Source organism: Melopsittacus undulatus, chromosome 4 (genome assembly GCF_012275295.1).
Source record: "Melopsittacus undulatus isolate bMelUnd1 chromosome 4, bMelUnd1.mat.Z, whole genome shotgun sequence".
NCBI classification, from domain to species: Eukaryota; Metazoa; Chordata; class Aves; order Psittaciformes; family Psittaculidae; genus Melopsittacus; species Melopsittacus undulatus.
This window is the reverse complement of record NC_047530.1, coordinates 37,585,763-37,613,103: the sequence shown is the minus strand read 5'-3', so window position 1 is coordinate 37,613,103 and position 27,341 is coordinate 37,585,763. Positions and strand designations below refer to the sequence as shown.

The 27,341-nt window shown below is 38.2% G+C and overlaps 1 protein-coding gene across 1 annotated transcript in view; it reads left to right on the top strand.

The window, feature by feature from the left end:
• MIPOL1 (mirror-image polydactyly 1) overlaps positions 1-27,341 on the top strand; it is a 158,611-nt gene that overhangs the window by 125,616 nt on the left and 5,654 nt on the right. Inside the window, exon 13 of the mRNA XM_013129022.3 lies at positions 13,160-13,390. Within this exon, the coding sequence (XP_012984476.2) occupies positions 13,160-13,390 (231 nt within the window). The remainder of the gene's footprint in view (positions 1-13,159; positions 13,391-27,341) is intronic.

Genomic DNA, 27,341 nt, shown 5'->3' with positions numbered 1-27,341 from the left:
AAGTCCCAGAAACTTGTAAACACCAAGTCCTATAGGTCTCTGCTGAGGAATGTAAATGGACTCTTTTGGAATATTTGTGGGTTTTTTGCCTCTTGATTCCCCTAGCTGTAAGATGTGAATAGTGCTACTCATGCAATTTTTGGAAAATACATTCATTTAGGTTTTCATTATTGGATTCTGCTAAATGTTAGGTGAGGTAAACCTAAATTTATCACTGTAGCTATTGTATTGCAGCTGTCCTTCTGAAATGCAAGTACAGAACTGCCTTTTCCAGATGAACTATACTGTGTGAGTGCCCCATTAATATATTTAATATTTAATGACCAACTGTTTCTGCTGCTTCCTCTAAATTACTGTGAAGTTACTATTCCAAGGAGAGAAAGTAGCTTTTTATTCTGGAGAAGACTGTGGCATTCATCGCTATAAGTGAGAATGTAATCTCAAACAGTTCATAGTATTTCCTCTGCTAAAAGGCAGCAAGAGTTTGGAAACCTTTAAAATAAGGGTGAGGCTGCAAGAGAGAAAAAAAGCTATCTGCTTTCCAGGGAGGTGAGTCCAGTTGTTGTGTTAATTCAGGTTTGTGGGTGTTTGGTTGGTTGTTTTTTTTTTCCCCTCTGGTCAAGTCAATGAAAATATATATAACTTTAGTGTAGAATTGGTGCAGAGTCCTTTTTTCTGTTTGTAACAGTGCAGCTTTTTATGATTGGAGGGAAAAACACAAGCTGGTTTAGCAAAGGAGGTTTTGAGCCTGCCAAAGTTGATAGAAGTGAATTTGGATAGCCGTTTAGTGTGAGACAGCTAAACGGGAGCAGAGAATAATGTAAAATGAGTGGATTGCTACAGATGTATGCTTGCCAGAACAAAATAGGTAAATTGTGAGTTTAAAGACCCTGAGGTTGCTGACTTATGTAAAGACATGCCTTTAAAAACAAGTCCAAGATGCTGGTATAATGATCCTTCTTTTGAACATTAAGCTGGAGGAAGGTTACAAGAATGTCGAGCACTTAAAAATTATTTTTACTCAGCTAATGCTTCCATAATGGACGTTAATACTGTTGACATTACTCGTGGATTGAATGCAAGCAATTTAGACAATAGATAGTATCAGGTGCTAATAGATCAAATGTAATTACTCTTGATGAAATAATTTTACACAGTTTAGCAAAATTGTTTCAATTATTCACTGTAAAATAAAACATTGAGTAAAAGTGAAAATACTAAGCTTTCTCCTCTAGGGGCATTATATGCATTTCTGAGTCATATTTTTTTTCTTCATAACAACCTTTCCTCTACAACAGCTTCCAGTGCAAGTTATTACAATTCTTTTTGCATAAGATAGGTCATGTCAAGTTCAGCTGTAGGTGGGGCCACTGTGGTAGATTGGGGGACAGTCTTAATAGATCCGTTTCATTAATTAAGTCATGCATTTTTTTATTAACAAAACCTGTATGTCAGGTTCAGCCAGCTGGGAGCCATTCTTATGGTTGTTATCTTTGTCAGAAGGAATATTGTGAAAATAAGGAATTACTGTACACGCTTTAACTCCTGATTAAACAGAGGAATGACATCCGCTCACCTGCTGTCCATGAAAAAATAACTTAGGGGCATATCATAGGCTAGATTCATAGGTTCTGATCTTACACATCTCATTAAGGTAAAAACTTTGTACACTGCATTCAAAATTTTCTCTGAAGGTTTTGTCTTGTATCTGTCCCATGGTCACTGAGGTAAGCAACGTTATGGCCAAAATTTCAAACATCTAGTTTAATTATTGTTTCTTTTTACTCAAAGGAGCATTTTATTCTTGTCTCTTTTTTGGGGGTGTATACAGCAATATTTCTTGCATTCTTTCTCTTCTGGTATTCCATTTCCAGAAATCAGAAGGAAGCAGTAAGATTTCCAGCAAGTATTTAGTTGTACTAAACACACTACCTGATGGCCACAGCCTTTAGTTTCTTGATACAATTCAAGGCATTCTTTACTAGGCTTTCTCCTGGTCCTCAGAAGGAAATGCCTCTGCTGTCATTCAAGAAGATTGGGAGAAAGGAAGAAGGAAGAAGAAGTATTGAGAATTTGTCCTTCATCCAAAGAAGTGGGCAGGATGGGCAACAAGGTTCATATTATCTGGTTTACCTTTCTTTTGCTTCTGAGCTAGGCAGGATCTTAATGTTGTCCAGGCTTATATACCATCACATTCTGTTTGTTTGGACTTCCATCCTAAGATCCTAAGATCTTAAGAGGAGATACAGAAATACTTATTCTTCCATTTAGCAATTCTTTCCTACTGTGGTTACCAAAAGACTCATATATTATTGCACTTCTACAGTTGTTAGAGTAAAACAAGGACTACTGTGATGCAAGAATTTACTTCTACCTCTTGAGCAATGTTACTGCTCCTATCAGAGGAGAGTATAATATCTGTTGAATGTGTATAAGCCCAGTAGGCTGTATTACAATTATAATTTAATTATAATAATAATTATCTTGTCCTGTTCAGAAAATAAATAAGGAATTTAACAGCATTGAATTCAGTGTTGCTAGATTTCACAAGAGCTTTCACACTCATTCAGTTTCCTTGTCAGGTCCTGAGAAAGTAATTAATTCTGTGGTTCAGTGCAACCAATACATTTCCTGCTGCAGTATTTCACTTTTACCTGCTGGTTACAAAGAAATTATATGCTGGCAAAAAGAAAAAGCTGCAGTTTTCTTGTGAAATTGTTAAAAATGTTGATTTCCTCTTCACCCAGGCTAAATTAAAGTGCACAGCTATATTATTCTTTTACAGGTTTTCTTTCAGTAGTCCAGTGGTCAAAACTCATGAGGACAAAGGAAGAGAGAGGTGAGGGAAGTTGATGTAAGTTTTAGGATACAGAAATCAATTCAGTGGCTGTTTGCAGCCTCTTTTCAATCTCTATCCTTTAGAGCTCTCTCTTCACCGATTTTTCTCTAGCCCCCACCAGTCTAATCTCTTGCTTTACAAGATGATATGCAAGTTGTGTGATTCGGCTTCCAGCTGATGGCCCCTTTTGTCTGGGAGGAAGCCAAGAACATCATTTCAGGTAACAAGGATCTTGTTGCTCACAGCAGCTTGACGAAGCACAGCAGGCTGCTGTTACTGCTCACATCCCATGGTGGCAATGGTGGCTGAACCTGCAATGGGGAGGCAGAAACTACCTCCCTGTGAGAAACTGTTGCGTTTTTTTTCGTACAGTTCCCAAGCCTCTATCTGTCTGCTGAGGCTAACCAAGCTGGTGTGCATTGCCAACACATGCATACTGTTAATTAGCTTTTTTGTGTCCTTCCATGAATAATAATTTGAGAGAGACCTGAACCAAGATCAGGGCCTCAGGTTTCCATATGTGGCACATGTACATAATAAGAAGCAATCTTGGGCCCCCAAAGCTTAGAATTTAAAGATGACAAAAAGTGAGGAAAAGGCACTTCACTCCCAGTTTCAGCGTGGCAGGCTAAGGTTTGCATGTTGTGACTTGCTCAGTACCACACAGAATACATGAAATAGAAGAGGGAATTCAAGACAGATCCCCAATCCACTAAATCATTCCCCCAGCATGCGTCCTTGTTTCACGTTAAGGAGAATGGCCCAGACAAGTCTGCCCAGTTGCTTCAGTAAGCATGGGTACAATAGGGAAGCAGACTTCCCCTATATTAAATTTCCCAGGCGCTCCCTTTATCATTTAAGCCATCATTTTAACTGCCTGGTTTCATAGTGCTTAACTGTCCAGGGAGCTGTATGATTTATATGAACAAGGGTTTGGCAGCAGCAGCTAAGTAAGACGTGGCTTACTGAGTAGCAATACATTGCCATTGTGTCATTTATGTGGCTTTCAGGTGACTTGCTAAGTGTGTATCTGCATAGCAATCCCCAACCCAACTGCATTTTTCATGGGAGAAGCCATGATAGCTTTAAAGTAGACACTACGGGTCTGTACTGGTCTGGAGGAAGGTTTTCAGACTGCAGCACATGCAGCCCTCCTAGTGGCTCACCAGCCATTGCAAAGTGGCACATGGGCACGTGCTGCCATGTGCAGTACTAAGAAAGTGAGGAAACCATGTGCTAGGCGCACTCACCTGGCGTTCATCAGTGTACCTCACCTCTTGGCACATTAGTGACCACAGCTGGGCATGTGCTGGAGCACAGGACACCTTGTTTGCTTTTGGTCAGAGTTGCTTAATATTTTTCAGCAATGCCTTTGAGAAAGATCAGACAAAACTGTTCAAATATTCTCTGTTTTATTTTCCTGAGGCACTGGGCAAACTATCCTCAAATTAAATAAAAATAAAAAAGGTATATTTTAATTTCTAAAAAAAAAAGTAATTTGAATATTTTTAACCAGCTGAATCATTCAGCAGGAAAGTAATGACAAGAGGGCAGAGTCCCTTTGTGATTCTCCTTCCCAGGTCAGTCACACTTGAGGGTTTCTAGCTTTAGGGCTACTCAGCTCATCCATGAGATCATCCTTCTCTCAAATTCCATATGTATTTGGTTATTCTATCTTTGAAACACGTTTCCATTCTTTGTATTTCTTCTAATTGCCTTCTCCTGGAGAGGCCTTTCTCTTCCATCTACTCAGCTGGATGTTCCTGGCCGTGTTGGAAGGCAGGGCTGGCTTCCAGCCCTGGGTCCAAGACAGCTTCATCTCTTGCTTTTCTGGTTCAGTGGGGGAGTTAAGCCAAGCGATCACAATAGCAAATCAGGACAGCCGTAAAATTCACGATCATGTCTGATTTATAAAGATAACATTGTATTAAGTACAAGATACTTTCTGAGGTTATTAGTAACAGGCTTTCTTCAGCCGGTCGTTCCTGAATGGTGCCATGCACTTTACTGCTTGATTGATTTATATGCCTTTATGATTTTAATTAATATTGTTTTCTTCAGAGCCAATTACTAGTAATTGGAAAACTCCAGGCTGTTCAGCTTATCTGTTCCAGTGTTTGGGAATTATTCCCCTGATCTTTATTTTTGAAATCTATTAAATGGTATCAAGAGCACTAAAATGGCCATTTAAACACTGGGGGAAAACAATAATGCTTATACTTCTGGGAAAACATTTATGGTGATTCACATGTTGGAAACTGAAACACTATCAATGTTTTATTCCCAGATTATCTTCCAAGAAATAGCTTGGATCCACTGCTGAATCAGTTTCTTCAAAATACTTAGGCTCATACTGAAGTTGGATCATGCAGAGAAGGCTGGAAGACTATGCTGGGAGTGGGGGTCTGAAGACTCCACTGTCTTCCATCCTGTGACATTAGCACAGAGGTATGGAGTAAGCCTGAGTCTCTAAGAAGAGGTCCAGAACCAACCTGGCTGTAGCAGAGGGGTGCACACAGTAGGTTTTAACGAGTCAGAATAAAAATGTTTCTCTATTTAGTGATCTAGACAGGCTGCTTTGCACAAAAAAAAAAAAAATAGAAAGTGGAAAAACTCATTAACTGAGAATATACCCAGTTGAAGATGGGAATATTCACTGTATGGGAACAAAAAGTCTCTGGATCTCAGCTAACTATTTTGGAGTTGTTTTTTACCCCTGTTGAAAAGAGGCTAAAAAATCCTGCATCACCTTGATGTGAGAGCTAACAGTTTTACAGAAACTGAAGCCTTGTAAGAAAATCTCAAATGTGCACTTGTATAACAGGTTTTGACCGAGTCTGGCACAGTATTTACTACAGCATAAAGGGCTGGGTTCCTTGATGTATATTTCTAGTTGGCATTTTATCAAGCAAATAAACTTTGATTTTTCTTTATTTTGTGACATGTGAATTGAAACTACATTTTCTCTGTTCAAAGCCTTGATTTTAAAGCATTAGATCATTAAATTAAGTGCTTTTGCATAAGACTAAAATTGTAACTGAACAAATTATTTATGCAGAGAGAAGCAAGATAAAGTTTCTTTCAAGAGTTCTTTAACATATCAGATTGATAAGAGTCAAAACACCTTTACTGCCATTAAATATTTACCAAGACTTGGCTTTTGGAAGAGGGGCAGTTCAGTGCAGTGTGTTTGACTCCATGCAATGCTATTGATTAGCTATCAGAAGGACATAGTTAATGGGTAACCAGAGGTATTACAGAGTGCTCCACATTCTTGTCAAGTCTTTTCTCTGAAGATGACCTAAAATAAAGTCAGTTACAACTGGTGTTCACCCTGCGACAGATTGCACAAGCACACCTACGGTATGAACAAAAGGTTCACAAGAATCAGTTGACCAGGGCTTAAGCAATCCTTTCTAGTAGTTGTTGTCATCACTGCTGGACTTTAGAACTGCACATGTTTACATTTAATTAGAAAGAACACACAGTTTACATCGCACAGTAGCTATCAGTATCGAATCAGAATTGATTTCCGCTCTCTTTCTCAAACGACTGTTTCCTTCAGGCTAATTAAAAAAAGGGATATAACAAAATGACTCATATAAATTTTAAGGCAAAGTAAACACTATTCCCTGGAGACAAAAATAAGTCGATAGCACATAGTCATTACGTTGAGTTTGTTTTCAGGTGATTCTGATGCCTGCAATATGATATGTATGAGTACTATCAGATTTATTTTCTATAGATGTATATATGGATGTAAATATGAAATACCCTTTTGCACTAGATGGGCACTTCACTGATTGTTTCAGTTTTCAGGGTCAGGATTTTTATTTGTTTCATCTGAATTGTTGCAGTTATCTGGTACAAGAGGTGTTTCATTCGTATTACCACTTTTTGCAGAAGGATTTTGTTCATTTCAAATAAAATTGGCTGTGTGTAGGTCATTCATACAAAATGGAAGTCAGAAGCCATTATTCTTACCAGTTAGAAGCTGCAAAGGAAACTAAAGGCACAAACCAAATTGGCCTTAACTTCATGCGTAATTTCCAACAAAGAAATCTCTATTAGATTTTGTTAGTTTTGCAGGCAAATCTAAATTCGAACTACAGTGACAAGAGGCTTCATTTAAGGCTCTTAGCAGAAATGCCTGACTCTTGAATGTGTGCATTCTTTTTTATCAGGAAAGATTTCTATGATTGGCATTTTGGAGAGTAAAGGTTCAAGCCAGCAATTTACTGTGTACTGTCAAGTCTGTGGGAGCTGAAGAGGTGGCAGTCCAGCCCAGTTTGGTATGTAGGTGTGTGGAGCTCTAGGAGCTGATCCTGAAATGCCTGCTCAAAAGGCCTGATGTTCATGTATGCCACAATACCATGGTTTCCAAGTAAGAGACAGCGTTCACAATTGGCAAGGATCATCAAAAAAAGGAAAAAAATAATACATACTGCATCTATTTGCTACCTGTTTTAGTTGATATACTAGCTCTCTATTATTTTAGCATTCAACTGGAGTTTAGCTTTGAAAAAAAAGGTGCGCTGTTCCTAAAACTGATGTTGCCAAAACCATACCCAAAGTATAAAAAATAAACCGCTTGTGACCTTTAGGACAGGATCCTCTGTCTTTTTTCAACCAAGCTGTGTTTCTGCAAATCCCTGACATAGGCAGTTTCCCTGCTGGCCTGAAGCCAGAGTCACTGGCTCTACACCACCCACGTACACACCCCTTCAGTGATCCATGTCAGCCGGGTGGCCTCCAGCAGCCGGGAGAGAGGCACAGGGGCCACCCGTTCAGCCTGGGGACTGGGAAGGTGAAAATACCTCTTGTCTTTGAGCCGGCTGTGCCCCTTCTGCCTGTGTGCTGCCCACAGCTGGGCCGGGATCTGCTCTGCTGCTACTGTGATGCTTGTGCTTCCCAGGGAAAGTGACCGGGGTTTTGTGATACACTGTGGAATGTGGAATTGCTAGCACCATCTTAAACATCCTTTGTATTCAAATACTGAGGTCACCCGTGATGACTTGATGCCAGTTTTGTCTTTGATTAATAGATAAGGTTCCCTCTGTATTTAACAGTGTTACCTAAACAATCTATTACTGTAGGGAATAACTACAGTATTACAAATACTATGTTAAAGTTATTTTGTTAACTAAAGCCATTGGCAAATATATAAGAATGGCTGAAGCTTATGAGTTGACAGTAAAGAACAGATACAAGATAGCAAAATTGTTTCTTCTAACTTCTGTAACTTCAAGGCTGGAAAGTTGCACACTGTGAATGCTTAAGGTAGAATATGCTAATGTACCTAATTCACTGCCAAAATATGACAGGATCATTTTATGGCAAACTTGGTTCTAGGAATAACGTAGTCTAGTAAAATTGTGAAGTGTATCCACAATAGCTGCTACTGTATTGAAAACACAATTCCCTAATTTGTGGAAGAAATTTGAAAGCCTGTAAATCTGTGTCTTGCAATTAACAGGGTATATTTTGGAACCATGAAAATGTGTAATTAATGTTAACCCCGTATCAAGTAACAAGTGTAAAATTTACAGTAGTGTCTTCTGTAAACTCAGATGAACTATATCTGAAAGATAATTTATGTGTGGAAAAAAATGTAATGCTAAGTTGTCATCCTCCAGACTCTAATTAATCAGAAATGACAGAGACCCCAGCTCTAGGTGCATCATGTGCTCCGGAAAGTCAGGTGCATTTCTTAGCTACAAACTACTAATTGTGGGTCTGTGGATCTAGCTGTGGAGGATAGTACCACACTGCAAAAGTCTCAAAAACACTTTCTTCTACTCATCAGTTTCACATATATTTTGCTTTGTTTCAACCAAACGTTATTAATCTAGCAGCTATTTTTGTGGTGGTCATGGACCTTTTGGTGGTGTAGTGAATGTGAAGAATGACAGCTAGTGCTCGATGTCATGTATCACCATCAGATGAGGCTGTGCTATCTGAGCAATTTGCCCAGTGGCTGCATGAAGTGAACTGGAGACATTTGATTACTGTGCAACTCCGTAAATGAAAGGCTTGTAACAGAGGTATCATTTCTAATAATTTCTTGTGGAGAGCATGTCTCAGCAATCTTTCAGCTTCAAGGAAGGCTGAGGTGATTAAATCACATGCCTCATACCCTTACTACCTCACCCAAGCTAGTCACAGGAAAATGGTGTGAGCACTGCAGTGGTCCTGGAGAATGAAAATGAGGCCCATAAAGACATGTTTGCTGCTTGGCATCATCAGAAAACCATATGGGTTTAGTTTTATGCTAACTTCAGACTGTGCTGCATCTAATCTAGCTCTTTCAAAAGTGATGATTCTCTTTTTAGTAGTGAAGCTCAGAGCACCTTGCAAAGGCAGGATTGTGATTGCTATTTTTTAAAGATCATAGAATCATAGAATAGTTTGGATTGGAAGGGATCTTCAAAGGTCTTCTAGTCCAATCTGCATGCAGTGAGCAGGGACATCTTCAATTTGATCAAATTGCCCGGAACTACATCCAGCCTGGCCTTGAATGTCTCAAGGGGTGGCACATCCACCACTTTTCTGGGTAAGTTGTTGCAGTATTTTACCACCCTTACTGTAAAAAATTACTTCTTCATGTCCAACCTGAATCTCCCCTCATTTAGTTTAAAACCATAACCCTTCATAAGGTGAGGAGACTGAGGCCAAGGAGGAAAAAATGTGTTTGCTAGTGGCCTTTAAATTGTACTTCTTGAAAAATTGAAGTTCTAAGATGGATGATAGTCAGTTCAGTCTTTTACTGTAGATAATGAGCCTGTGCTTGAATCATTTTGTGTCCAAACTGTACAGGTTGCAGGTTTCTTTACATTGTTTCACAAGAGAAGGCTGAAATTCAACCTACTGCTCACTGTGGATCCATATTCACAGATAATTAAGTTTGGACAGTATGGGCATGCATGATCAGTGCTAATCTGTCAAGATGCTATCCTGTAAAATCTTGACATTGTATCACAAACCACCACAGAGAAGAAAATCTATGGTGGGCTCTGTTCATCCAGTGTGATTGGATCTGGTGAGAAAATATAAAATAAAGAGAATGCCTGAGCTCATCCTAGACTAAGAATGTGTGGGTACACCAGATACAAGAAAGTGACACTGATAGACTGTACAGTGCAAAGAACATACTCTGAATTATGTGCAGCCTGCATTACTGTTATAGCATGATCTGTGGCCTGTGCACCACAGAGTCTAACACAGCTGCTGCCTTCAGTTACATTAGTGAGAGATGTTTTGGTGGTTGTATTGAAGAGAAAGCACAGTCCTCTTAACTTGTGTAATTGCAGACAAAGGAAGGCTGGTAAAATATTTGTCTATGGTAGGGCAATGCCATCTAGTTACCAGTCTACCAGCTGTCAAGCTCCTGACTCACATATAATGCAAACTTGACCATTTTATATCCTCCACTTTACAGCAAAATGTCAAAGTCCTTCTAGGTCTTGTGGGTTTTTTTTAATATCATCTTATTGCATTGTTTCCTAAGAGGGCCTTTGAGATAGTATTTTCAAGGTATCAGTGGTGCCTGGCCCTTGAGTGCATTCTGTGGTATGAAGGGACCCTCTTCAAAGCCATCCTGAGTGCAGGCTGAGGTCTGAGAGGTCTTCAGAACTTGAGTGTCAGAAACATTTCTGGTGAAAACCAAGGTCAGACCTACACGCCTTTGGGAACATTGGATGCGTTTATCGCTGGGGTGGGGGAGGAGGGAGAGGACGGATAAGGAATGTTTGTTTTTTGCTGGGTTGGTTTTTTTTTTTTTCTTCCTTTAGGTGGAAGTTTTCTCTATTTTGTTCAGAATTGCTTCAGGTGGGAAGTAAGTTCCCACCCTAGAGCAAAAATATGCCTGGCAAGAGAGAGTGTTATAAGAGCAGCACTTCACACAGTTGATTTTCAGCCAAAGTCAAGCTCATCTGGGAACAGTAACAACTGGTAAAATTTTTTAGCAGGCTTGAAGCTACTCTGAATTTGGGATCTGAGGAAACCTCTTGGTATCTACAGGATAGAAGACATTACATAAGTGTCATCATCACGTGTAACTTTTCCTTCTGCCTGGATACAGTTAAGGTGGGCCTTTGAATCTCTCAGACCCAAGCTGGAGCAAGAAAGGGGCCATGCTGCCATAGTAAAGCAAAGGCTTACTTAAAGAACATGTGAATTATTTAAATCAAGGAAATGTTTGAATGCTTCTGTGTCCCATTCTTCAGGTCTAGAAGCCCCGTTTATTTTTTATTTATAGCATCAATAGAATCATAGAATGGAGTCTTTGACAAAATGATTTTTGGGAATTAATGAGGGAATTTCAAATAAGTATCAAAAGGGACTAAATAAAAGTGTGGTTTAGCAAAGCACATATTGATGGAAATCTGGTGATTACATGCTTTTTTTAAAAAAAAAAAAGAGAAAGCTTTAAAAATCTATAAACCACAGTACCTTTATCTGGAGGAATCACACTGCCTCAAAATATATATGTGTCAGAATCTATTGATCACTCAGATGCAATCATAATTGGTTAAAACATGTAATAGTGTATATTGTACTGTATTGTTCATGGCCAGACTTTGGGAAGGAGCCTATTTGTAGCCACACAGAGCCAGTGTTTTAGAATCTAAATAAACTGCTATATTTTTCATAAGTTCCGGGGGGGGGGGAAATACAACTCTCAACCGGTGCAAACAACTTAGAATATTTGGGCTTTCCCCTTTTTTTCTTTATTTTTAACCAGGGACCCACACTAAACACTGGACCATTTAGCTTCTCAAATGTCTTTTTTTTTTTTCTTTTAATCTTGTGCCAGGTGGTTAAGAAGCGGGCAGCAGTGGTATTTTGGTAGCCTGCTTTCATCATTATTTGCATACCTTTGTATTTCTCCATGGTGATCAATGCTCAGCCATAGTGGAACTTCAGTCAGTAAAATTTATGTGCAACTGTTAAAGTAATTTTATTTTTAATGAGTCTGTTCCAGGGATGTTAATATCCCTTTATAAATATTTATGTTTTCAATATGTCTTCATTTAATTGAAAAGGTTCTTCACAATATTTTCAGACAACTGCAGGTAGCAGGCATAATGACATATCAACACTCTGACCTTTTAGCTTCTGGATTTCTATTAGTTAATCCGTGTTTTGCTTGTCCATGTATATTACATTTTAGTCTGGATATGATTTTCCTATATGGGCTGTGGGAATAAAGGGTGTTTTCCATACAAACACCTTAATAAACTGGAAAGGAAGAAAAAATGCTATTGCATACTAGCAGCTATCATATAGACTGTCTTGAGTATTGTAATCAGCATGCACTGCTATTAGAAGTCCACATGGAAATGTTTGGTATTTGTGTGGTCATCAGTCAGAAGGATGATCTTAAGTCATATCCATCAATACAGCAACAGCTTTTGATATTCATAAAGCTGATTTGAAATTACTTTATTTATCTAAGAACGCTGCTCATTATAATTTCCTGCTGCCATCACTTTTGTTATGTCTTAATTAATTTCTTCTACTACCCATGTCACTTTCCATTGTGTGAAATGCACCAAAGAATTGCAGCTATGAAGAGGTAGGAAGCAATTGTTGCTGATTCCACGGAGATCTTGCTAGTGCAGGCTCCTTCCCTAGTAATCAGTTGTTAATGTGGTTTCTACCATTGCACCGTAGTAACTCAAGCAGTTGCCTACCTACTGGTTCCTTGAGAAATAATCCCACAGTCAACAGGCATTATTGAGACTATTTTTACCTGATGGACCATCTACTTTATTCTTTTTTCAGCTTCTTCTCAGTATTTGTAGGTAACCTGTCAGTATCCTTCTTTTTGCTTATTTTCCATAGCATTGTTAGCTGATCCAGGCATTTTTGCATTTTAACATTTTTATTCATTATATTGAAATTTATTTATTTGCAAATAAACCCCCTGTAGCTGCTGAGTCTGCTTGATAAAAGATAGTCCTGTATAACAGGAGTTAATAACAAGTCAATGATTTCCACAGATTAATTCAACTTCATGTAAATCACACAAGCAACTTTTGCTGTAGCTCAAAGGTGATGAAGATGCCACAACTAAAAGTTTTTATTGAATAGGTTTTTGGCCTTTTAAAATTCTGATGGTAGTTACATACTTCTAGAAGAGCCTTGTGGAAACTTGATGTTCTTTTTGTTCTCTGTCACTTTTTAAATAAAACTTGGTCTTAGTGAATGTGGGTCTATGTATGATAATACTAAAAATATCAGTAAAACTGAGTGTAGTATTCCTTCAGCTCAGCCTTAGATAGAAACTAAGTAACATGTATGGCTTTTTTTTCCCAGCTTATCCAAATCTCTGCCTGAAGGAATGAGTCTGCAGGACCAGCTTAACTGCATTTTCAGTACTTCTGAAGATGGACTGAAAGGCAGAGCGGATGTTGTGACCCTCACCTATTGCCAGATTGAAGATCTGGCAGCTCAGCTGCAGCAAACTCGGTCAGAGCAAAAGGACACAGAGCTGAAGCTCCAGAAGGCCCTGGAGGCTTCACAGGAGGCTAATGAAAAAGTTCAGAAGTAAGTCACTTGACTTCTTTCAGGGAAAAATTACAGTTGTAAACCAATGAAACATTTCTTCTGGTATTTTGTCTATGACTGAAAGTGTGTTGGTACTCAGAAAAGGTCCCTTAAAATGATTCCTTATTTGACAGCCATTCAGCTTGTTACCTATTCAGTGTGAAGCCAGTCATTTTAACAGTTTTAAAGCATTACCCAAGTCAGTGTGCCTGTCATTACTGCTATGGAAACTGCTTTCTACATGTGCAAGGCACAGAGAAAGTGCTTCCGTCTCCTATGAGTGGTTATTCACTGTCTTCATCCTATGCCAATCCTGTGGCAACAGTATGTGCCTTTATAATTGCATGGTAGGATATTAAGGTTCTCATTTTCACTCTTACACATCTGGCAAGTTTCATGCCACCGTAAATACTGATGGGGTTGTTTAGGGGTGGATTCAAAATCTCACTGAAACTAGCAGGAAGTCTCTGAGCTAGCGAACAGAGATTGTATTCTTTACCATCTTAAGATTTCCTGTTAGAAGGTTACCGAACTCCAAAACCTGAAGTTCATCTCTACCAAAGTCCTTATTGTCATGTTTGTTATTACTAGCATATAAGCCTTTGGAAGTCTGATTGCTGGGACAGACAAATGTGTAAGCAGAGCCTCTTCACAGTCTGGCACTTCTCATCTTTGCATCACATTGATCAGTTGCAAAATACCTCTCTCTCACACCCTTCCAAAGTGGTTGATGCTGAACTGATGCAAATTATCCTGTCTGTCCATATTTGTCTTCAACTTTAATGTCTACATCGTATTTCCAGAGTAGCCAGAAACTGGCTTATAATATACTGCAAAGACTTAATATGAGTTCTGTTTAAAAAAATGCATTCAGAGATTTTTATATTTTCATTTTATTTGTAACTACATAAAATGTAGTTAAGATATATATATGAAAACACATATTTTCAGTTATCTCTTTAAAACCTCCAGTGTTTGTTTGAGAATCATTCAAATCTCTCTCCTAAACACTTAGATATATTTGACATTTCAGCAGGTGCATGCTTGATAAAAATTAACCTATAAAAATAATTACAGCATGTTAATTTTGGCTGAACCTTTCTGTACATTGTTTAACATTGTTATGTAATTTCACTTTATTTATCAACATTTACTAATCATAGATGTTTAAGTAAAGTTTGGTTTGGTTTTGTGTTTTATTAGTGAAATAGTCTTGTTTAATCCTGTGTAACCAGGGTGGCCAGAGTAGAAGTGCAGCCACAACCTGAATTAAAGTGGTGGTGATGCACTACTATACTGAAAAGAATTTATACAATTTAACATGCTCAACTACTTGGGAGAATTTTGGTCAGGTTAGTTTTCATTATTGCTGAGATCAGACCACTGAGCCTAAAGCAAAATTAAACAATTGGGTGAAGTCTTTTGATGACAATAGCATGCCCTTTTTACCAAGAAACTGTGGAAATGCTCTGTGCGTCTTCCCAGCACCCAGAGTCATCCACCCCCATCTTATAATTCAACCTGCAAACAGATTAAGCAGCTGAGTTTGTGGAAAGTGTGTTTACTTTGAGCTAAGAACCCTTGTGTGACACTATAGAGATTCCTCTGACACCTCTGGGAGAGCTACACAGACAGTTCGTACTCATCAGCAGGGAAACCAGGCTAAGAATTCCCCATTTCTTTGTAACCTCAACCGCTTCATACAAATCAGTGTTTGGCAATTAGGCAGGAACTCATTTGTTAGCTTAGCTTTTTATTTTGAAGATGTAGGATGTTCTACATTTCAAAAAGGAACTGACAATTTATAAACCTGTCAACAGAAAACCTTCTTGGTATTAATTACAGTACTATTAATTATTAGAACTGTCTTAAGATGATGCTTATTGTAATTTAAAATATGACATTACGGTTCATATCCTAACAAGGGTTCTGAAACATCCTTTTTTGCTTTACTTCCTCTGAATGCTCAACTAAAATTGAATTCTGACATATGAGGGAAGTATTTTAACAGCTGTAGAAAGTAGTCTCTTGATATCATTTAGTAAATACCTGAATAACGTAATAGTTTTTAACTGTAGCAACAGTTAAAAATAAGAACAAAAAAAATAATTCTAAGCTTCATTAAGAAATAACACAACTAGAACAATTTGTGTTGGAAAAGGATGTACTATATATCTTCGTACCATGTAATTTACTGGTGTTCACTATGCCTTTGCTAATCTGTTCTCTGGCAACAATAAGAATTTTTTTTGCACTCTTAAAAACTTCATTGTTTGCATTTAGCATCATATGCTGAGCTTGAAATACAGATGTAGTTTCTCCACAGTATTGCCCTTATGTCAGCCATTTGTGTACTCACCTCCAATTGTTGCTTTCTAAACGTGAGATCCAAGTCAGAATAGCGATCCTGTGTTTTGCATCAGGACACAAAGCATCTAAAAAATTTCTGGATCCTATTCCACATGAAACAGCAGCTGTGAACCAGAAGGGGGATATATTGGAATCCACTTATAGTGAACTTGGATGTAGTAAAAGTCTGTTTATTCTGAAGGGTGAACATCTCAAATCAGCTCACTGCAGTGGGAGATATAAATTGCAACTATGTGCTCTTGCCTGTGAAGGTGCTTTACCACCCTAGCAGGAGTGGTGATATGAAACACAAAATGTTGGTGCACAGAGAGTGACCACACAGATTTAACAGCATTTGTTTGAATCTGTTTTGATTTTGAAACATTATCAAGATGCACATTAGACTTTTAAGAGAGACCAGTTACTTTATAAAGCAAGTACCCATTTTAACTGTGTAGTATATGTAAATAAATACATGTATGTGCACAAATAACACAGTATATATTTATTCAATAGGAAATGTTGATGATCAGTGTGATAATATTTTAACCTATACCCTGTAGAATGGCTATAACTACAATTTTCTATGTTTAATCAATGTTTTTAATTCATAGTTACAAACAAAGAATTAGGACAGTGGCACAGAATTCACCAGGAGTGTTGGCACAGTGCCACAGGCCCCCTGCAAATTTGTCCTGCTGGAGAAGCCAGTTACCAGCTGGTGCAGCCCCAGCAGGGAAATGGGACTGACCTGAAGAAGGTGGCTGGAAAATCCTCTGAATTAATTAATGCCTCTGCCAGCAAAGGAAGCAAGACATTTAAAAACTGTCCTTCCTGCTGGAACCTCTGGGATTGAGAAGTGGCTACTGATGTCAGCATTATCAGAGGAGGTTATAATGTAATACCAAATCAGTATTAGCCAATTATCAGTAAAGGTTGAGGCCACTTTTGATGTGGTTTTTTTCCAGGAAATGTTCTATTTTTCTGCAATACCTTTGCAGTTGGAGTGAAATTTAATGCAATTTGTCTGTTGAGGGCTTCTATTTTTTTTCTCACAATTTAATGATTCTAGCTCAATAAAGCATAGCTCTCTTGTGTGTGAGCACAGTCACACTAGCACGCTCACATAGCTGTATAAGGTAGTAGCAGAGGGTGTACATGTAGAATTTCTATGTAATCTTCTAAAAGTAGACACGAATCCACAAAGTAATAGTGCAATGCTAAAATATATAGGCATGAAAACAAGCATAAATATTGAGAAGCATGCTGCTTGTGCACTTTGTTGAGGTAGTTCTGACTATGAATAAAGCTAATATTAAAGTGACGTATAACAGAAATTATTACTTCATTTATCTGTAACTGTTTATTAGAGAGATCTTTTGATTTGGGTTTTTTCTTTTAAAGAGGAAGTTAGTAGAGTTACAGATTTGGATAAAATATTTCAGTAGATTGAATACATGAGAAAACTAAGTGATCTTCTGAATAAACAGACAGTTTTATCAAAGGAAATCACTGTCATAAAAGAAATATTACCCTTAATGACATTTGCTTTACCTCTTCAGGTATGATTTTTTTGGCCATGTAACATTCATTGTTACTGGAACACACCCTTTTGTTGAGTAGTCCTGAATTTCCCTCAAGCATTTCTGAACATGCTTTCTCTGCTTTTGCAGTTGTTCATTTAGTTTCTTATGCTGATAAAAAAGTCGATTGATGACACAACAAAAATAAGCAGTTTCTTCCCAGCATTCGACACAGTTGGAAATAATACAAAAAACTGAAATAAAGAAGAAGCAAGCATTTATTAAATGGTTAGAGTCCCCCTCTTCTGCAAGTAAAACTAATCTGCCTTCCAAGTACAGGAGCTGCAAGCATTTCACATCAATGTCCAAGACGTTCTCTAGTGCTGGCTGGAGGGTCTAATCTTTCCCAGAATGATCTGAGCAGTGCAGTTCAAGAACAAGAATGAATATTTGAATAATCACACCACAATGTGAGGTGACCCTCCGACAGGGGACTGACCAGAGACACATATGGATTTTGGGAAGATGCTCTGATGCTCTTTTTTAACACAGCTGTGAGAAGAATGTGACTAAGACCCAGTAGTCTTTCTGGAGTATAGCTGGCACAGGAAACCATGAGGAGAAGAGAATTTAACACATGGGTGTAAGAGAGTCCGCTTCATTGATGGGATCTGAGGGGAATGTCTAATGACTGGAAGAATCAAACTTGGCAATGAAAACACAAAGCCCTTTTCATCAATTCAAATGCAGACTCTAAAGCTGCAGATGGTTACCTCCAGCCTTGCCTATTCAGTGCGGCGTTGTATAAAATGGCACTTTGGTGAATACTAATAGATCAAAACAAAGATTTAATAACATAAAGATGTGGTGTTCATTTTTAAATGAGGATACAGGTCAGTGTCTCCAAAAAGAGTGAAATAAGTATCTTTATGTATGGGTCTAAAGTCTGTGGAGATTTTAAACTGCAAACATGATATCTTTAGTGAGCAGATTGTACTCAGTACAGTGCAGCTATGCAGGGAACCTGCTAAAACCAGGATTTCTGAATTATTGTACTAATTGAGACCATTTGCAACATGCAAATGTTGTTAACTGGTTATCTCCCTCTTAAAATCATACCTACATATACTTAGTTGAAGTATACATTGTAGCTTGTATGCGTTCAGTCACTCATTGTAGATAAGAATGGAGCTAGTTAATTGGAAATTGGAGGCAGAAGCACTGCACAAAAGAAACAAGCTGTACATTCACCGGGACTTAAAGCTATTTGTTTTGGAGGAACCACCACATGTTAGAGAAATAAGTTGGCTTTATTTTAAATTTTAGAGATACATTTCTTGAATTTTAGTCTTTCAAAACAATAAACAGCATTTGATTTCTTACTTTATTAAAATGTTATGTTTAGAATTTCAGAATTCCCTAATAAAAACAGATTGCTTTTTTTTGCCTTTTTTTTTTTTACACTTACAGATCTATATTTTGCTGAATGTCAGATCAACACTTTAACTACTGCACGCTAGAAATACAGCTTCACAGGTATTAATAGTTTCACTGATTTGTGTCAGTAAATAATTTAGCAGATATCAAAAGTGATTTTGCTTTTAATGAAAACCACTAAGTGCCTGCTACTGTGAAATTGAATAGTTGGTAATCTTTTAATATCAAATGGGGAATAATTAATAGGTGCTAGCATTTTGAAATGTAAAATAAGTTCTGGTGACTTGTTGAAGAATGTAGATGAAGAGCTAGTTTCTTAGCTACAGCAAATTGGCTTAGCTCTGTCACACTGACTTGCACTCATTTGTCCCAGTTTAGGATATGACCTATAGTTTACTGAGAAACATATGCTGGTGGGTACATTCAAAAGATGAGCGAGTGAGAGCAAAGTGCTAAAAATCTTTTACTTACTACAGCAAGCTGCAGAAGTCAACAGTTACAAGAGTTTGTATGGAAGGAAATGGGGAGCCGAGGAAGCCGACTCCTATAGCAGTCTAAGATACTGATGAAAATCAGCAATAGTTCTGGACTTTCAGAATTGGATCAAAAGTTATTAAAGAAGATTCAACATGGAAAAAACTGCTTGATGAGGACTGATGTGTTGGCTGTCTCGTGCAATGATTAAAAGCAGATTATAAACTCCATGGGGCCCATAAGAGATACACAGTCTCCACAGGCAGGGTTTTATGGTGTTTAGGAAATCCACACTAGCCAGATGGAAGATTCCCAGACACGCAAAACTACCACATACCCCAAAGAATTCTGCAGAGTGCAGCAGAGCTGATGCAAAATTTCTTTGGCATGCAAGACATGAATAGGAACATGAGAAAGTCTGAAGCAAAATCTAGTAACAATCACATCATATCATATACAAAAATATTACCATTAACTAGAGTAGCAATAACAGGCAGTGTGAATTTATTGGATTTAGGAGCAGTAGGCTTGGAAGTAGTCTGCTTTAGAAACTCAATGAGGAATTAAGACTAATTGAAATGAGTGAAGAAAGTCATGTGTGATCTAAGGAAAGCAGTACATAGTAGGGTCAGAATTTATTTAAATACTTGGAATTCTGTACTAACGCCAGTGACTCCTCTCAGAAAAATTCCCCTCAGACTGCAGTAATATGCATTATGAAATGATGAATTAAAAAGTCTTGTAGAGATACCTATTTGTTGTAATAAAAGAATTGAATAAGCCAATGAGGTTATGTGGAGCCTCAGAGAAATCCAACATGTAGAGTGAAATCAATTTTCTGGGTCTGGAGGAAATAAAACATTGAACTAGTATTCAAGTCTAAGGTGAGCTGAACTAATTCAGTCACTGGTGGCATATTCTCTGGACTGTTGTAGATATACCATGTTTCTGTATCACTAGGCAGATCTTGTGTTCCTTGGTAAGACTAACGTATTATTCATGCCATACAAAAGGACATATATCACTTTTGCAAAGCTGTAATGAAATGTATTTTCTGCATTGGATGATGCGTCACTTACCAATTTTTGAATTACGTTACATACAGTCTAGATAAAATTTGCAGCTTGTGATGGAGGGAGCACCTGATAACTTAGTACCACTAATGCTGATAATTTCTCAGTCCTAAGAAGACTTGGTCTTGGGTTAGCATGAACAGAAAAATTCTGACAGAAAAAAATATGAAACAATTGACATTTTGTCTTTTCTGCCTGGGCTCCTTGGAGATCCAATGGAGAAGCACGTGCTGAACCAGAGTGACGTACTCTGGTTGCACCAAGGTCTGCACAGAGCAGTGGTGACCTCAGATGTTTTCTCTGAAAGCTCCCTTGGCATCTGTCCCCCATGCCTCCAGCCCCCCAGTTTTCCAAGTGTCTGTTTGGGAGCAGGGGTACTCCTCCAGGGTGTGACAGAATGGAGCTGAGTTTCCTTCTCCATCTGAGGAGATCCTGGTTCAGATCTCCTGTATATCACGGATGTCTTAGCCACTCAGGTTTGATCTAGATGCTCTCTTCCTTGCCTTGAAGTAGTACCACATAGAAGAAAACAATGCAGACTTATTGGATCGGGGAGCAGTGAGTAGGCTGCTTACCTCTGAGATGCAAGACCTGGCTCTGACACTTTCCTTAAGGACTTATTCTCAGTTTTATCTGGTGCCTGTTGAACATAAATGCAGAGCCAGTATCAGATCACTTATCTCCTATTTTCCAGGACAGTACCCTTGATAACCACATACAGAATCACACATTCAGGTCTAATAACATTTCAGATGTTTCTTCTGTAGAGATTCGTAGCTTCAGAAAGAGAAGTAAAGAAGTCTTTTCAGCCCTGGAGTGTATTATTCTCCTGAGAAGTGGCAGGTGTGGGTTAAAACCAAGTTTTCCTTAGCTTGTCTGAATGCTCTAGCTGATAGTATAATTTTTATACTTCTTTTAAAAAGGAGGAGTGGTAGCACTACCGTTATCTTTGTCACCTTAAAAAAGACAAGTGGCCTCAGGTTATTTTTAGAGAAGGGCAGCTTGAGAACCTCTGAGCAGCTTGGAGCAAAACACTTAAAGCAAGGGGCTGAGATTAAAAAAAAAAAATAAAAAGAAAAATCAATAACATGAACCTCCCTATTTGGCGAGTTTAGGAGCACATTTCTTGATCTAGTTGTTGTAAATCCCAAGTTGCTGCCATCCTCTCTGTACAGACTGCAGGAGGATTGTGCTGGTCTAGACCACATGTGAAGCTGCAGATCCTGTTCTCAGTGTTAAGAGTCCTGGAAGACAGATTCAGTGATGTTCAGAATTACAACAGCTGATGTCCTTTGTAGTACTAATGATTCACACTATCTTTTGATGTCTTCTTTTCATACGAAGATGGCCTTTAATAGAGCAGTTTGTGGTATCATTGCTGGAAGTCTCATATCGTTGTGTGATTTGTCAGAGCAGATATGGGATATTATTCTCATAGATGTTTTGGGTGCCATATTTTATAATGAGATCTTTAGCATCTGATGGTTTATGATCAATGCCAAGATTATGTTCAGTGGTGTACTTATCAGAATGAAGACAAAAAATGCCAGCCAAAAGGAATGACAGATAAGCCTTTCCAGTATTCCTTGCACAGCTGAGATATCCATTGACTGCAGGCAGTTTCACATGGAGGAAGAATGCAAAACTGAGCATACAATCTAAGTCAAGTATTTATTTTCTTTGTGCAGCTATGGTTTACATTTACTTAACCTCTGTAAATTGTGGATTGCAGTGCAGATATTGTTTTCTTAAAGTATGGGTAGTTACAATATAAACACAAATATTTATCATCATTTGAATATTTATCATCTCAGCCTTTCACGAAAATATAAGCAATGCTGAAACTTAGTTCTCTCAAACACTAAAATGTATTCTATGAAAGTCAAATGTTTTCAGAGTCAACATAATCACAACATCCCAGTTTTTGACCTGTGTGTTCATTTACAGTTTGCTTATAGCTGCTTCACAGAGATTGAAGTTTGTAGATTACAACATGGTTTTATTGATTTATCAGTAGCAAAATACACTAAGTATACTCAGTAAACTGGATTGGCTAGCTCTTGGGCTTGTATTGTATAATATCAGCTTGTCGTGGAATACTTCAGAACAAAATCAGAATGTTGGCATAGTTAACATCAATGGTGTAAACCAGACTTGCAAAGACTAATATTTAGTAAGACCAATAACACAAACAAATCAGATTTTGAAGTTGTTTGCCCAATAGGAAGAAGCATGCTGACATAGTATTTGTAAGCTTATAGTTAACCATTCTATGACAAATTATTAAATAACTTTGAACAGCAGATTGAGTGCTCCTTAAAGAACAGCAAGAAAACTTTTTCTCAGACTTGGGTTTTTTTTTCTGAGATGATAGAATGTATGTCACATCAAATAATCATTTACTTTAATATTTTATATCCAAATAAAATAAGTCCATGGCATTTATGTTGCCGTTACTAAATAATATTTGGTTTGTTTGCAGGAGTCATTTATTTGTGGCTTGGCTGAAGGAATAAAAATAAAGTTGCGGTTCTTTCTGTTAATACTCACACTGTTTCTTAACATATGCAAAAGATTGAATACTGTAAATATATGTGCAGGAGCTCAGAAAGAAATCCCAGACTTTCTGAAGCTTCTGAGTTACGTATAATCTTTTAGAGAACTGCTGGAACAGTTCTTTACAGCAACAAATTGAAATAACTGCCTGGGCCAGCAAGGTATTTGATTCTAAGCAAACTTTAAATCATTTAAATTTTTCCATTGCTTAAAATTAAGTATACCTTTACTGAAGCAGGGGCTAGTTCTCCAAGGAAAAAATTACAGTTCATGTTTCTGATCTAGTACTGAGTCATTAATTAATAGCCACATTTTTTCCATAAGGCTTTCATTTTTTTAATAGGACTTTGTAGAAAGGGAGCATCAGTTGTATGATAGTCAACAATAGCTTTAACCACATCATTGCCACTGCTGTTTACTGGCAAGTTGCTCAGCTTTCCTCTTCTGTATTTTTGCTGTATGTGATATGGGTATAAGTAAACACTAAGTTGTTGGAAAAACTGAGTTGTTAGCAGGCATGAATCTTTAGGATCAAATTTTATCATTTCAGCTTCACATTATGGAATTGTTGCCCATAGAAAGTATCAGAATTCAACTTTTGAATGGAAGACACTACCGCTATTAGAGATGTGTATAATGAAATTATTGTATTTAGCATTTAATTCTGTGCTTCATAATATATCTACTTCTATCAACTCAATCTTTGATAAGATACTCATAAACTATTTGAAGGTTGTAACAGATGCACATCTACATGTGGTAAAAGGGATTCTAAGTGGTGAACTCAAAACACAGAAGACATTTCACAGATTTCTGATTTTAAACACTGATATTTTACTCCATACTTTTGAGGAATTTTGTGAATCTTGATGTGAAGCCAAATTTTTATACTCTCATCAGCAGAAATTAAGTTTTTTTTTCCCACAGTCAGTTCCATTCATATCACCACCTGACAGATTTGCCACCAAGGCCCAAGTCTGCAAGCTCACCAGTTCAGATGAATTAAAGCTGTCCTCAAAATGAGCTGAAGGTCCTTCAGAGTCGGTCTTGCTCAGGAATTTACTCACCTCCCAGGAGCAGGAGTTTGTTCCCGGTTGGATGTCAGGAACATTGAGCAAAATAGGACTAGAAGGCCAGTGAAAAAAAAATGTGACCTGTCTAACAATGTGAATTGTCTTGCTAGAATGGTGCAGAAGGCAGTTGGAGACAGTCTGTCTACCAGGTACTGGAGACAGGTTACTGAAGCTTAGAAGTGGGAGGACTTGTTTTCATCTTAATGGCCTTAAATGGCTGATAACTCAGTAAAAAGCCTATGAAGTATTTTAAGGAGCATTATGCATGTGTAGAAAACACTTTGGTCTGTGATGCTAAGTCTCAACTGGTATTTTAAAACCGCTTGTTTGTATGTAAATAAGCAGTTAGACATCTTTTCTGGTTTTATCCCTGCATAGGGGACCATGTTGCAACATCAATAATAATAGACCAGCTTCCTGTTGATAGCATCTATATATAATGTATTACAGACAATAAAAGGATGTTTCGTCCATGAGCTTTTGTTAGTCTACTACTGAGAGAAGACTGCTCTTAAATTTTCTAGAAATACTTTTCAGAAGTATGGTTGAGTTTCCCTGAAACAAGAAGTCTGTGGGCACCACTGGGTTACACCAGAAGGGTGGGAAGTTCACTTACCAGTCTGAGACCATTATGAAGGATTTATCACAAGTGGGATCTTAATTAAATGCTTTCCTCTTACATCCAAACCCATTTCCATTGTTACTTGATCTCTCAGTGATGTGGAAGTCACTCCAGGTTGGGCAGTATCAGCATTAGTTATGCCAGGAAGGCAAATCTAAATACATCAAACCAATGTAGAAACCATTATTTTTAATGTAAAGTGGAGGAATTTGATGATGGTTTATAAGAAGGAATTTTCTCTCCACAAGCTCCTGATTACTCTTGGTCATGAGGGTGGAACCACCTCAGGGAGGTGGAACATAACTGAGAGCCCCCTTGAGCTGGCAAGTCTGCATCAGATTTCATAAAATGTCTGTGGAATCAAGAAAAAAGCTCATGTTATCTTTATTGTTTATGATATCAAGAGGAGTATGCCAGAGTTGTGCTTTGATGGGATATATACTTGGGAACCAGCCTGAGTAATACATCAGCCTGAAAAAGGACCTCAGGGTCGTGGTAGACGGCAATGAGTGAACAGTGTGATGCTGGGTTACATCAATAAGGGCATCACCAGCAGAGATAAAGATGTCATTATTCCACTCTGCTCAGCACTTGTCAGGCCACATCAGGAATACTGTGTTCAGTTTCAGTCCTTGCTATTCAAAAAAGATGTGGCCAGGCTGGAGAGGGTCCAGAGAAGAGCCACAAAGGTGATCAAAGGACTGGGAAGCCTGCCGTGTGAGGAAAGGCTGAGAGAGCTGGGTTTGTTCAGTCTTGAGAAACGAAGGCACAGGGGAGACCTTGTCACTGTGTTCTAATATTTAAAGGGTGGCAACAAAGAAGATGGAGACTCCCTTTCCACAAGGAGTCACATGGAAAAGACAAAGAGCAACAGGTACAAGTTGCTCCCAGGGAGATTCTGATTGGGCACTAGAGGAAGATTTTTCACAATGAGAACAATCAGCCATTTAAATAATCTCCCCAGTGAAGTGGTGGTTTCCCAAGTATTTGATATTTCCAATATTCAGCTGGATGGGGTGCTGGGACATCTTGTCTAGACTGTATTTTTGGCAAGAAAGGTTGGACTAGATGATCTTTGAGGTTCCTTCCAACCTTCTGTGATCCTATGAGCCTATAATTTGCAACTTTACAAACATATTATAAACAGGACTTCACCCAAGCGTGCCCAGAAGAGGTGAGACTGGCTTGAAATGGGCATCTGAAAGGTTCAGACCTGGTCTTACAAGGAAAGTTTTTTGAAACATGCAGAAGGGTGCAGTGTGGTGGTTTCAGGCTGATCACAGAATCATAGATTCTATAGAATGGCAAAATACTTTCTATGGGAAGTTATATTAGCATAAGATAAAACTGCTAGCCTTCCCTGAGCAGATGACAAAGACTTCCAGAAAGTATTTGTCAGAAAAAGTCCAAGATACCCTTGCCTATTCATATCTGCACTAATTTTGTAGAAATGCTATCACTGCAAGGAGTAGAATAGAGTAGGCTTTGATGTCATGATTTCTCCTAAAAGAGACCAGCTGTGACACCAAATGCGTGAAAACAGTAATTGTCAGTGAGAAAAGTAATTGAAGGTTATGGAAGGAGGTACAGGAAAGGTTTTTCTTGCACAAATAGAAGTAGTAAACTTTGCATAAAATTGGCATATAAACTGTCAGACTCAAGCTGAAGTAATTAGGTGGAATTCTGTGATCTGATTAATCTGATGTGTATACTTTGACCTTAAATATGCCAATATATCCTTTATTTCAGTTCTTGTTAATTGTTTTAATTTGATATCAGCCACATGCTCAGATGTGAATGATCCATCCAATTGCAAGAACCTAGTCTGTATCATAATCATGTTGTAGATCTCAATGTACTGAAATACAGATGAGGTTACAGCATAGTTGCTTATGGGTTTATTTTTCTTGTTCATAAGCTCATTTATTTTAGGCAGTCTGTGTATTCTGTCCTGAGAAAGCATTTGAAAACAAAGGAATGATACCTTTCACATGGTAGCATTAAATCCAGCATAGATGCAGAGTCCTGATTTTGTATTGTCCTGTGCTGTGTAACAATCTACATCAACAAAGTAGGGTGAACTGCTGTCAAAATAGCCCAACTGTGTTTACCACTCACTTTTCCTGCTGCTAGTGATGGCACAAGGTGAATAGTAATGGTGAGCTAGCTCATAATCTTCCAAACAGAAGGTAGAGAGCAAACAATTTGACAAGATCAGTTATTGTGGACCACAGATAAAGGCTTAATATTTTAGCCAAGGCCTATGTGAGCCAGGTTTATTTTGAAATATGTCTGCTTGTCAGGAGCCCAACTGGCTGTATTTACTTCTAAGTTTAATCATATACACAATTACTCTTTTGGGCTGAGAAGATGCTGAAAGGGATTTAATATGAATGATTGTTTTGTGACAGTGTTTTTCAGAGGCAGAATAGTATGCTCTGCCAAATATAAGGCCTATAAGTTTAATGGAACATACTTTTTGGAGCGACATTACAAACAGTGTTGGGCAGGCAGGAATTGGCGGCAGTGCCTGGAGTGACTAGGTTCAGCACTGTGGTCTACCACGGTTTAGAGCTTGCTGATGCTGCTAAATCAGTCTCTAAGACTTGTGTTTTAAGACCAGAAAGGACCATTATTACCAGCCAGTCCAGCCACCTGTCCAACCGAATTTTACTCTGCAATTCCTGCATCAGGCTCAAAGCCACTGCTGAACTCCAGCATGCCATTTAGAAAGACACCCAGTCCCCCATCCAAAAGATGCAGAGGGAACTCTGTTCAGCAGAGAGAGGCAGCCTAGTACATCTGAACCCCATGTAGCCTTTATCACTATTGTGATTTATGAAG